Below are 13,385 nucleotides of genomic sequence, written 5' to 3'. Positions count from 1 at the left end.
AAACTATCAGCAAAACAAACCAGGATCCTCAATAGAGGTGAAAGGCCATAATAGTCTATGAAACAGAGGAGTGAAAGTCCTCCCTTGGTAGTTTTCAATCTTTGTCTTGCCATATATATTGTCATATTAATTTGGCCCATCCACTGAACTGTTAATCTGTTATTTCTATTGGAAGTGTCTGAAAATAATATAAAATCCTTGGAAAGATATTCTTTTTTACTGATTCGATTCAAGACTTAAATCTAAGTGCAGGTAACGAATTCCATCTTCTAATATCTTCCTTTATTTTTTTTGATTTAATGGCATAAGTTTTAGCACGTACAATTTTGTGAGTTCATTAGGTATGTTTTCTGCTCTGTTGTAGATCCCAGGATAATTGAATGTTAGAGCTCATCTTCTGGCTGGGTTTATATTTGAAACTCAATATCTGCGTCTTTTAAATGTTCAGTTTATAGCCTGAGTCCCATGTAACATAGGTCTAAATTAGTACTATATTAAACATACAATATATATATATAAATAATATATATAAAATAAAATTAACTCTATATAATATTATTTTATAATATAATATGTTGGTTCTCTTTACGTCTGTGCATCACCCTGTCATGTGACTGTTCTTGCATGTACTCTGCAGCCAATCCCGTTGCCCGGTGAGTCTGTGCCGCTTGTTGGAAGCCTTCCCTTCAGTGGCGTGCTGGGGAAGCACACTGGAGAGCTGCCACAGTCCTCGTCCACCGCGGGAGTAGAAGTGGTTGTGTTGCGTGGTATGTCGGGATTGTCAAGGGAATGGTGAGTCTGTCAGTTTGTTGTACGAACTAGCTTAGCATTAGCGCCTCAGACCAATGCATTTCTATGGACCTGCTATGTAGCAGCTAGCCTTTGAGATGCTAAGGAAGCACTCTCATTCATTGTATTGGCTGGTTAGTGCTAATAAGTCACTCTCATGTAACGTGACTCTATATTTAAAGAGTATTTGAGTATCAATGATGTTTTGACACAGACACTGTCAAAATAATTTGATATGCACTTTATTTGTGAAAGTTGTTTTTCCAATGTATGTAATTCAATGCACTATATTTGGAAGGGATTATTTTGTGATTTTTCTTTTTTTCTGTTTCTGCAAATGAGATTTATTATGATTTAGGAAATTAATCATTGATGTTATTTATTGTGTATACATTTACTGGAAGTAACTTAATAGTACCTTGAGTTCTATGATTTAACCTAGCTAGTGATGATGATTTAATTCTGATATCTGGTCCTGGTTATATATTATACAGGCCAGGTCCCCATGTTTCCAGTTGGTGTAAAACCCGGATGGCAAGCCAAATTAACCCAGAGCCGAAGAACCTCGGTTGCACCTTCTGCTGGTACTGGTAGAGGAGGTTGTGGCAGGCTTAGTCCACCCCCACTCCCACACACATACTTAAGCGCACACACGAAGCTGTTGGACACTCATAAACTCTTGAGACCGTGCCCGGTCCAATGAACTGAAAGAACCATATCGGTGTGCTAACCGAGAACAGGGTGTGTGGGGATTCCTACCAACTTGGTACCCATGTTGCAGGAATTCTCATGGCTGTTGTTTCTTTTGATTTTCTTTTTCTGTAAATATTCAACTCTAGTGCACCTAAACTCTGCAGATTGAAAATATTCTGGGTGTTGTTTAGGTTGTTATGTTTTGTTTTCCAACTTTCACTTTAAACACAAGGCACTAAGACCAAACATAAATCCCAACTTCTCTGTTTATTATTGCACTATCACCTCCGAGAGCCAAACCTGGTCTTCTGATCGAGCTCTAAGTATTAATATACAAACTTCATTAAAGTTCGTATTTTCCCTGCGTACATGCTACACCAAACTGAAAGTTCCTAGTAGTGACTACAGCTTTGGAATCCAGCTCTTTGGCCTTCCTCAACAGAACTGGATGTAGTTGGAAGAGAAACAGGTCCTCATCCAAGATGGCGGCCACAATGAAAAGTCAGAATGAACAAATGGAGCAGTCTACTCACACATGTCTATGACATCAACGCGCAGCGGTCAGAAAGTGTAACAGTGATGAAAGGTGTGGCGACTCATTCAGGTGGGACTTTACTAAAGTATGGAATTGATGAATGGATGATTTCCATTTTTCTGATAATCTTTTTAATATTTCCCCTCAGGTTCAACACAATGTTTGAAATGCCACGAGTGAAAGTGAGCGTCATAAATTCCTCCCATAAAACTTGTTTCCCTCCTACCAGTGTCCTTTATGGAGGTAAGTGATGAAGCATGTGATTGACATGAGAGCTGAAGACCGAGAGAAGATCCAAACCCCGGCCTGTGAGAGCTCCTCAACGTGTCACTAAATCACTGGAGGAAAAGAGGACTTACCTTGGCCCCATATTTAGAATAATTCATCTCTGTGAGCGTCACCGGCCTCAGTTTATCAATGTCTCCGAATGCCACGCCAGGAACATACAGCGCACACACCACGTGCACCCATCTGGAAACATTCAGAGTTGCAAGACATTAGTGGAAACGTCCAGAGAGGAGAAGTTGGCTGAAAGACGGTGGGAAAATACTTCAATATTCAATGTTTTTAATATGAGGGGTCAAACTCTGAGTGTTATTCTACTTCCTTAAAAAAAATAGATGGTATGTAAAGATTTTACTTTGAGTCTCAAACATGAAAAGACTCCCGATGCGTTTAGTCTGTTTAGCTCTCACAGCTTTTACTGATAATCAACTTGTTTTCGCTTCAGTATTAAATAACATCTGTTTTCAAAAACTGAGCAAAATCACACAAACTGGATTATTCAATTAGAGCTAAAAAATAAAATCTCAAGCAATGTTTTTCACGCAGGATTTTTTAGTATCACAGTGAGCGTGAGCATAAGTTTGTAATAGTGGCCTATATAATATCTTTCTATATTTTAAAGCAAGTTCAAGATGCTCCATTGTGGCAAAACAAGTGTTCAGTTTAAAGTTGAAATATTTCATCCAAAATCCTACCAAAGTAGACTCATCAAAAGGCATAGTATAACTATTTAATACTTTAAAACTGGTATGTTTAGTTTAGAGGAAATGAGGAAATGATCCTGTTCAGAGTTGAGATTTTACAATGTTTGATCTCTGAGGCACATTTTGTTTCGTAGGTCGGTGATTGTGAGCTTTTCTAGACTAGAAAAGAATCTGGGACCCAGGAAAGGGTCTCTGCTGGCCCCTCAGGTGAGAGCCAGGCCACAGTACAGCCCACTGCTCTGAAGGATCACGGTGGGCTCGGGCTTGCATGTTTTGTATGTAGGTGAAGCTCAGAAACACAGTTAAACAGGAGGATTGTTAGAATTCAGGTTACTCTTCCACAAGATTTAAGGTGTATTGATGAGCTGAAGGACTGATTCAGATCTCTGAGTATGTGCTTTCTTTTTTTGCGTTCAGTGTGGAAAATCAGTGTCGACCATGAGAAACTTCATGTGATGAAATTGGCTCGCTCAGACGCTTCAAAGAGAGAAACGGCCTCATAGATTTATGTCGCCCCAGACTCCGGCTACAGTTTGCTGTGACACAATTTCAAATGCGGACTTTAGGGAAGAGAATCCGAAGTCCAATATAAAGATATCCATCTCTAGCAAGCAACCGCTTCACAGTTTAATTTGCTGTGTTTTTCATGCTCTAGTGAAGTAGTAAATTCGGGTGCAGCCTGGCTGAGGAGCACTATCAGCGATAACGTGGCTCAAGTCTCCACGCTTCACATAACACACTCTTCTCTCTCACTGCTTTTCTCCTCTATATCTTCTCCTCCCTCCACCCCTCCCTCCCTCCACCAGCTCCCTCCCCCCACCGCTTAATCCAACTTCCTTTTTCTGCCTAGTGCTGAATATATGTGGGATAGAGATAGCCGAGGGCTGCCTGCTGCATTCTGACCAGCTCATGTCATTAGTCTTTATTTGTTTCAGGACACGTGCGAGCGACGCCCACCTCCCGGCGTCCGTCTCCTTGAAGATGCCGTCCTGGTTGGGGCACAGCTCGCAGCTGGGCGTCACCCCGTTCTTACAGGCGTCGCAGAACCACGGCTCCGTCGAGTTCTCCGAGGCCGAGCTCATGATGGAGTCGCTTTCGCCATCCACGCCGTAGCACCCTGCGGAGAGACGGAACCGCGTTAAGACCACGTCAGTTATTAGGCCACGCCTCAACACATCCCGTTCTCCACTTCCAACCGAACGTCTGGCTGAGGTGGAGCTTCTGTTTCTAAGTGAAAGCCAACACATGGAAGGAAGTTCAATTCAATTTCTATACAATTCTACAAAAACAACTCCGTTATTTCAAGTTGAGCTTCAGTTCAGAGCGACTGAGGAAAGAAAAGCTGAAAGTTTTCTTCATTAACATGAGATCTCTCACACACACACACACTCACACACACACACACACACACACACACACACACACACACACACACACACACACACACACACACACACACACACACACACACACACACACACACACACACACACACACACACACACACACACACACACACACACACACACACACACACACACACACACACACACACACACACACACACACGGAATTCATCCACAGGGTTTGAGTCATTCTGTTAAGCAACCAACCAGCCAGCCAACCAGATAACCCAGTAGCCAGCCCATCAATCAGCCAGCCAACCAGATAACCTATCAACCAGCCAGCCGACCCGATAACCAACCAACCAAACCACCAGCCAGCCAACCAACAAACCAACCAGATAACCCATCAACCAGCCCACCAACCAGTTAGCCAACCAGATAACCAACCAACTAGCCACCCAACCAGATAACCAACCAACTAACCAGCTCACCAACCAGCCAGCCAACCAGATAACCCACCAACCAGCCAGCCAGCCAATCAATCAGATAACCAACCAACCAGTCCGCCACCAACCAGCAAGCCAACCAACCAGATAACCCACCAGCCAACCAGATAACCAACCAACCAGCCAACCCAATAATACACCAACCAGCCAGCCGACCAGATAACTAACCAACCAACCAAACCACCAACCAGCCAGCCAACCAGATAACCAACCAACCAGCCAGATAACCTATCAACCAGCCTGCCGACCAGATAACCAACCAACTAAACCACCAGCCAGCCAGCCAACCAGATAACCAACCAACCAGATAACCCCATCAACCAGCCCACCAACCAGCCAGCCGACCAGATAACCAACCAATCAAACCACCAACCAGCCAGCCAACCAGATAACCTACCAACCAGGAGCAAAGAAAACATGTAGCTCCGAGCAGAGATAAAGCATAGAGTAGAATGCAGATGGAAAACAAAATAAAGTAAAATAAAGTATGAATTTTGTAAATGGAAATAATCTAAATAATTTATTGAATTGAAATCAAATTCCACAAATTAAAACTAAAATATTCCATACTTTTAAAACTTCTGCTTTAGACTAGTTACCAACTAGTAATAGACTCTTGACCCTAAATTGGAACCCAAACCTCATGTTGGGAACAAGAGCTTAAATAAAATCAGCATTAAAACCTGAGATATATTCTCACTATCAACATGCTGTATTGCAGAAGACATTAAGCAAAAAAGAAAAGAAAGAAAGTCCACCAAGCTTGCATTGCATAGGGGTGGCTATTGCTCGGCTGGAAGGTTGCAGGTTCAACTCCCTATCTCTCCCTGTCCACATGTCGAAATGCCTGTGAGCAAGACACTGAACCAAGACACTTTGAATGGCAACCTCTTCCAGTTGTGTGAACATGTGTGAGTGGGTGAATGTGATTCACAGTATAAAGTGTTTTGGGGGCTGCTCAAGCAGTGGAAAAGCACAAGTGAAGTTCATTTACCATTGCTGCCCATATGTAGCATGTATAATAGCAGCAAATCACAGAAACGCTCTCCTGCTGTTTGGAACAAACAACAAAAGCCTGTCTGGTTCAGGGCAGCCACAGTTTTTATTGACTCGTCATTAAACCTATGAGGACTACACACTGAGACTTCAGTTGTTGTAGACGAAAGATGGTCAGTCATGAGAATCTCTGTTGTGCCTTAAAATCTCTGGTCTGAGCTGTGCAGTGGAGCTAGTCCACCTTAGTAGAGTTCAATGACCTGCAGCTACCAATATCAATATAATAGGAACCACTACGATGCCATCAGCAACTTAACAGCTCTCTTTGTAGAGTTACTCTCCGAGGTTCACCTCTTTTCCTCTACATGAGCATGCATGTCGCTAGAAAACAGGTACAATTATTCTCCAGCATTATCTGTTTGGCTTGGCATCGGTAAACAGTGAGGACAAACGCCACCACCCCATTGTATCCAAGCGAGATGCAGTCAATGTCACTGTTTGACCCCGCCTTACCTTTCTGATGCCAAGGAAAGAAAATCAGATGAATGCTGGTCGTATTTCTCCCGACACTAACTTATATCAGGGCTTCTTTCTTACAATAGCTGCACAAACCACAAGAGTCAATTGCTCTTATTTGTTGCATATGAAGCTTGTTGTATACACTTCATGTGACAGTAACACAGTGAACAGGGTTAAATCAGCTTCCAGACACAAAGACAAAGGGAGGAAAACAGACCCCAGTCCTCTGTGGTCCAGAGCTGTCAATCTACTGTGGAACTGCAAAGCCACAAATTGAACATTCGATAAAAAAAAATGAAAACACGTAACCCAAGAGACATGGGAAGAAGCTGAGCGAGCGCATTTTAATGTTGTCCTCTTAATTTTCTGAGGTTGCCTAAACAATTACTTGGCTGATGTGGTTTCTATGGCAGCTATTACTCCAGGCAGACGTGCTCCTCACTACCAATGAGGGCGGCAATCAGTACTCTGCCTCCGTCGCAGGAGATAACACTCCAACTCCTAATTCAGCGGAGCAGCCGTCGGGCTTTTTCTGAGCAATGGAAAAGTCTCCCGAATCAGAAAACTGGATGCTGTGCAGGCCTGTCACTGGAATGGCTCACTGGGGAGCCGGGCAGCCCATCAAAAGCAAACAGAGGGGCAGACAGAGTTGTTTATTCAGCTCAGAGCATATCCTTTTCTGACTGAGGGACCATGTGCTGTGTGTCAGGGCGAATCACTAATTCTGAATTCGGCTTTTCAGAGGCTTCGGGAATCATCCCTTTAGTTTATACGGGCCTTCAATGTCACCAGGAAATCAACTCACTGTAATCAATGAAATCAACAGCTGGAATCTGACCTTCCAAAGTCAAGATGTATTTAGATTGTTACTGCTCCACATGTGAGCACAACTACGGCCACTTTCAGGTTCCCTGAAACCACGTGGCAAGCACCGGAGGCTAACCCCTGCTACCTCCACTCAATGTTTATTTCCTTTAAGACGGGTATTACCGGAACACCACTGGCAACAGTTGGGCGCTTCATCTGCACTGATTGGGCTTCGAAGCGTAGAACCGGGAGTTGTGAACCACCACCATGCCGGTTTAACCGACTTACGGTTGACCCGTGGAACAAATCTCTGGTGTTCCTTTTGAACTGAGATACAAAGCTCAGACCGTTAAGCCACGGGTTGCTGGCTAATATGAGCTAAGCTGACAAAAAGTGATGACTACAGGATAGCTTTATAATCCCTGAAGGAAAGATTATCCTTGTCAGAAATGACGAGCTTGGCAGAGGAAGGAAAAAAATCAGGTAGAGTTGACTGAACCGAGAGAAGTGCTTTTAACCGTTACTGAGGTTTAACAGGGAAGCTTGTTGGCTTGCCTCCAATAAACTAACCAATTAGGTATGAATGCATGAGTGACAATGTTAAACCTGAAGGGTATAGAAATGGAAGAAAATAACAGGTGTTTTTTTGAAAATGAAAAAAAAATGCTTTCCACACAGCTCATTGAGTGTTTCCAGTTTTTCCAAATGGCAGCTGTGTCCTACTAATCATACGCTTACAGCTGTATCCTTACTAAAAATGCACACAGGTGGTAATTTAAATTAAAATGTCTCATAATGAGAAGATGAAACGCACAGAATAGAATAGAATAGAATAGAATAGAATAGAATAGAATAGAATGAGTCTGTTACTGACGGTGCTCCTGCTGCTGACCAGGACATCGTGGAAGAGGTGGAAATCATTGCTCAGGATGGACCTCAGTTTGGATGGGATCCTCTTCTCTGAGCCCACCTGTACAGAGTCCATCTCCACCTCCACCACATCACCAGCCTTTTTGAGTTTGTTGCGCCTGTTGGTGTCTCCACCCTCAGCCTTCTCCCCCAGCATGCAACAGTATAGAGCAAGGCTCCTCCATTAGTTCCCCCGAGGGCCGGAATATGACCGGCACACCAAACCAAGGGCCGGAACAGCTGCCAGTTTTTTGCACTCTGTCAGTAAAAGTTATTTTATTGCAGATGTTTTAGCTGATGTTACCATCATTACTATTATTATTGTTGTTATTATCATTATTATTATGAGTAGTAGTAGTCAAGGGTGTAGTAATAAAAAAGCTCTCTTGTAAAACCAACTATCTAAGTATTTACACACAGAGAAATACAGGGAGCAGTAATTCTTACTGTTAAAATTTTGTTCGAATACACCAGGGCCCAGTTGATCTAAACTGGGTTATTTTAACCCCTTGTTAAGCCCTAACCGCCGGTTAAATCCTTAATTCGCCGTTAGGTAACCGACCGTTAAATAGGCGTTGTTTAAAACATGGTTAGTCATCCCGTTAGTTAACGTCGCCCTCAAAGTTAACTGTGAGGTTAACAACAGTGGTTAGCAAGATAGTGGGAACGAGGTAATAAGTCGTTACCTCAAGATAATAAAGCGAGGGAACAAGATCATTTCATCTGTGGCCGTGAGATTCATGAAGGGAGAGGTCCTCAAGAGGCAGCAGGGGGCGCTCCGCTATGAGACGCTCCACAGAACTTCTTTCTAATGAAGCCAGACTTCTGGTTCCTCAGGAACTACTAAACAAACTACAAACTACTGGAAATGAAAGCTTGGAGTTTTTAGAGCTAAAATGAGCCTTTTAATGGCTTCATGTGAAAGAGAACTTTAATCAGAGTGTTTACCTAGGTTACCATGGAAACAGCTGTAGAGCAGCGTTCTATCATTCTACACCTCCATTCCTCCATGTTGAAGCTTTTGATTCAGACACGTCCAGAAATAAAGTGAAAGGAGCAGAAAGTCACTATGGAATGTTGGAATGGTGGAAAATAAGACCCAGGATCATTTCTTCCTGGTAAAGAGGAGAGACATGAGAATGAGATCTTCTCTTTCTGGACCAAGGTGAGTTTAACTCGTCTGGACTTCACATGCTTTAGTTAGAAAACACCAAGATCTAATGTGCTCCGTGGAAACGAGGCTTTTAAAGCTCCAGAGCAGCAAATATGACGGGATGGAGGCGACGTTGGTGAAAAATATAATACGAGGAAGGAGATAGTAACTCGCTGTGTCCAGTTATTAATTTGAGGTTACTAATTATTATTTCATTTCGACCCGTTCTTTATATATTTTTTATAAAAAAATTCTATGGCCACTCCGGGGTGCCCTAAAGGTGTAGCTCTTCATTACAGTATTGATTTATATCAAAGTTCAGTCCACGGTCCACCCTATCATGAACACAGCGCTGCCAGTGAACGCCATGGTGAGAGTTAACCACTGTTAAAAAGTTAGTGGAATCTTCCACTCTTCTAGTCGCAGTATTATCTGACAGTGAAACTTGCTTTAAGGTGGTTTACACATCAGCATGATGAGTTACCAATATCATTTCCCATCATTCCTGTCATTCTTAATGTGACCTAATGCATCTGAAGAGAGTTCCTAAATGGGCCTGACATTCCTCATATTCCTGGAACATCTTTATGGCTCCATTAAATCTTCAAGAATATCAAGAATCACCTGTATTGGTGAGGTTAGTAACTGAGAGTGTGGATTAGTAGTGATGTGTGTTGATGTGTTCTACAGAGTGTCAGCATTCGCTCCCTGCAGCATCCTCCTCTCTGATCAACTCCATGGAGTTTCTCTGAATGCTGAGCGATCTGGAGTGTGTCCACTGTTCAGTAGCTGCTGGTAGAATAACTGGGGTGTGTGGAGTTAGGGACGTCCCGATCACACTTTTTTGCCCCCGATACCGATCCGATTTTTCAGAATTGAGTATCGGCCGATACCGATACTTTCCCGATCCGGTACTCACATTGCTATTGCAAATATACTCAATAGTCTATTTTTGGAGCGACTAAGATGTATGAAGCTAAAAGCACTATTGGCAGAAGCTTTGTTTCGCTAGAAATTATTGTAAAACTCACTTATTGAATCAAAATTCTTCTCTTTCTCTTTAGTTGTTGTTGTAAACTGAGGAACATCCACACGACGAAAAAACAATCTTTTTTCTCCCTGGCCTTCTCCAAAACTTCTGTCCACACCTCACTATGAACACGGCTCAACACGAGGCTTCAGGACATGTAGTACACATGCCAGGCCTTTAGGGGCGCTGTGACTCAACAAACACAATAAAAACGCAGAAGAAGACAGACCACATAGAAATTAAGAAGTAGACTTCTGCACATAAACACATAAACCACTATATATAACTCTAGGTTTATAGGTCTATGGCCCCGCTCCGCCTGCTTCTAGCTTCTGCAGCTCCACCCGAGCTTCTAGTCCCTGATTGTTCGGGTTATTAGGTGACGTTGTGGACCGCGTTTTTTTTAATTTGTTTAGATCGGCGGGGTGATCGGCTGGATTTGCCGATCCCCGATCACTCACAAATCACTAATATCGGACCCGATCTGATCGGTAGATATCGGATATCTGGCATGTGTACTACATGCCCTGAAGCCTCGTGTTGAGCCGTGTCCATAGTGAGGTGTGGACAGAAGTTTTAAGTGAGAAGGCCAGGGAGAACAAAGACTGTTTTTTCGTCATGTGGATGTTCCTCAGTTTACAACAACTAAAGAGAAAGAGAAGAATTTTGATTCAATAAGTGAGTTTTACAATAATTTCTAGCTAAACAAAGCTTCTGCCAATAGTGCTTTTAGCTTCAGACATCTTAGTCGCTCCAAAAATACACTATTGAGTATATTTGCAATAGCAATGTGAGTATCGGATCGGGAAAGTATCGGTATTGGCCGATACTCAATTCTGAAAAATCTGATTGGTATCGGGGGCAAAAAAGTGTGATGGGGACATCCCTATATATATATATATACATACTCCCGTTCAAAAGTTTGGGGTCACTTAGAAATTTCCTTATTTTTGAAAGAAAAGCAGTTTTTTTTCAATGAAGATACTTTAAACTAGTCAGAAATACACTCTCCAATGTGTTTGCTCGTTGTGTCAGAAGGCTGATGGATGATTAGAAAACCCTTGAGCAATCATGTTAGCACAGCTGAAAACAGTTTAGCTGGTTAGAGAAGCTATAAAACTGAGCAGCTGGAGGATCTGGAGCATCACATTTGTGGGGTGGATTGAGGCTCCAAATGGCCAGAAAAAGAACTTTCATGTGAAACTCGACAGTCTGTTCTTGTTCTTAGAACTGAAGGATATTCCATTGCTAAGAAAGTGAAGATTTCCTACAACGGTGTGTCGTACTCCCTCCAGAGAACAGCACAAACAGGCTCTAACCAGAGTAGGAAGAGAAGTGGGAGCAAGAAGAGAAGTACATTAGAGTCTCTAGTTTGAGAAATAGACGCCTCACAGGTCCTCAACTGGCAGCTTCATTAAATAGTACCCGCTAAACGCCAGAGTCAACCTCTCCAGTGAAGAGGCCACTCCGGGATGCCGGCCTTCAGGGCAGAGTGGCAAAGAGAAATCTAAGACTGGCCAATAAAAGAAAAAGATTAATATGGACAAAAGAACAGAGACATTGGACAGAGGAAGATTGGAAAGAAGTGTTATGGACGGACGAATGGGAGTTTGAGGTGTTTGGATCACACAGAAGAACATTAGTGAGACGCAGAACAACTGAAAAGATGCTGGAAGAGTGTCTGACACCACCTGTCAAGCAAGGTGGGGTAACGTGATGGTGTGGGGTTGCTGTGGTGCTGGTAAGGTGGGAGATTTGTTCAGGGGAAAAGGGATTTTGAATAAGAAAGGCTATCACTCCATGTTCCAGCGCCATGCCGTCCCCTGAGGACAGCGCTTGGTTGGAGCCAGTTTCATCCTCCAACAGGACAATGAGCCAGAGCACCTCCAGAGGGTGGAGGAGTATTTAGAGAAGAAGCCGGCAGCTGGTATTCTATCTGTAATGGAGTGGCCAGCACCGTCACCACATCTAAACCCCATTGAGCTGTTGTGGGAGCAGCTTGACCGTATGGGACGGAGGAAGTGTCCATCCAGCCAGTCCAACTTGTGGGAGGAGCTTCTAGAAGTGTGGGCTGACATTTCTCCAGATTACCTCAACAAATTAGCAGCTAGAATGCCAAAAGGTCTGCAATGCTGGGATTACTGCAAATGGAGGATTCTTTGACAAAAACAAAGTTAGAAGGAAAAGAATTATTGTTTCAAATAAATATCATTATTTCTAACCTTGTCAATGTCTTGACTATATTTTCTATTAATTTTACAACTCGTGTGGTAAATAAAAGTGTGACTTTTCATGGAAAACACAAAATTGTCTGGGTGACCCCAAACTTTTGAACAGTAGTGTATATATATATATATATATATATATATATATATATATATATATATATATATATATATATATATATATATATACAGTACAGACCAAAAGTTTGGACACACCTTCTCATTCAAAGAGTTTTCTTTATTTTCATGACTATTGACATTGTAGATTCACAGTGAAGGCATCAAAACTATGAATTAACACATGTGGAAATATGTACTTAACAAAAAAGTGTAAAACAACTGAAAACACGCCTTATATTCTAGGTTCTTCAAAGTAGCCACCTTTTGCTCTGATTACTGCTCTGGACACACTCTGCATTCTCTTGATGATCTTCAAGAGGTAGTCACCTGAAAGGGTTTTCACTTCACAGGTGTACCCTGTCAGCTTTAATAAGTGGGATTTCTTGCCTCATAAATGGGGTTGGGACCATCAGTTGTGTTGTGCAGAAGTCAGGTGGATACACAGCTGATAGTCCTACTGAATAGACTGTTAGAATTGGTATTATGGCAAGAAAAAAGCAGCTAAGTAAAGAAAAACGAGTGGCCATCATTACTTTAAGAAATGAAGGTCAGTCAGTCCGAAAAATTGGGAAAACTTTGAAAGTGTCCCCAAGTGCAGTCGCAAAAACCATCAAGCGCTACAAAGGAACTGGCTCACATGAGGACCGCCCCAGGAAAGGAAGACCAAGAGTCACCTCTGCTGCGGAGGATAAGTTCATCCGAGTCACCAGCCTCAGAAATCGCAGGTCAACAGCAGCTCAGATTAGAGAGCAGGTCAATGCCACACAG

At 42.6% G+C, this 13,385-nt stretch overlaps 1 protein-coding gene across 14 annotated transcripts in view; it reads right to left on the bottom strand.

Moving 5' to 3' along the window:
- Nucleotides 1-13,385, bottom strand: part of phf14 (PHD finger protein 14) — a 118,727-nt gene that overhangs the window by 88,875 nt on the left and 16,467 nt on the right. For all 14 annotated transcript variants that reach the window (XM_080485182.1, XM_080485189.1, XM_080485188.1 and 11 more), the window contains exons 5-6: nucleotides 3,964-4,123; nucleotides 2,377-2,488 (exon numbers count right to left, since the gene is read on the bottom strand). In XM_080485182.1, the coding sequence (XP_080341308.1) occupies nucleotides 2,377-2,488; nucleotides 3,964-4,123 (272 nt within the window). The remainder of the gene's footprint in view (nucleotides 1-2,376; nucleotides 2,489-3,963; nucleotides 4,124-13,385) is intronic.

Source organism: Lipophrys pholis, assembly GCF_963383615.2.
Source record: "Lipophrys pholis genome assembly, chromosome: 17".
NCBI classification, from domain to species: domain Eukaryota; kingdom Metazoa; phylum Chordata; class Actinopteri; order Blenniiformes; family Blenniidae; genus Lipophrys; species Lipophrys pholis.
This window is presented reverse-complemented; position numbering and strand designations above follow the sequence as displayed.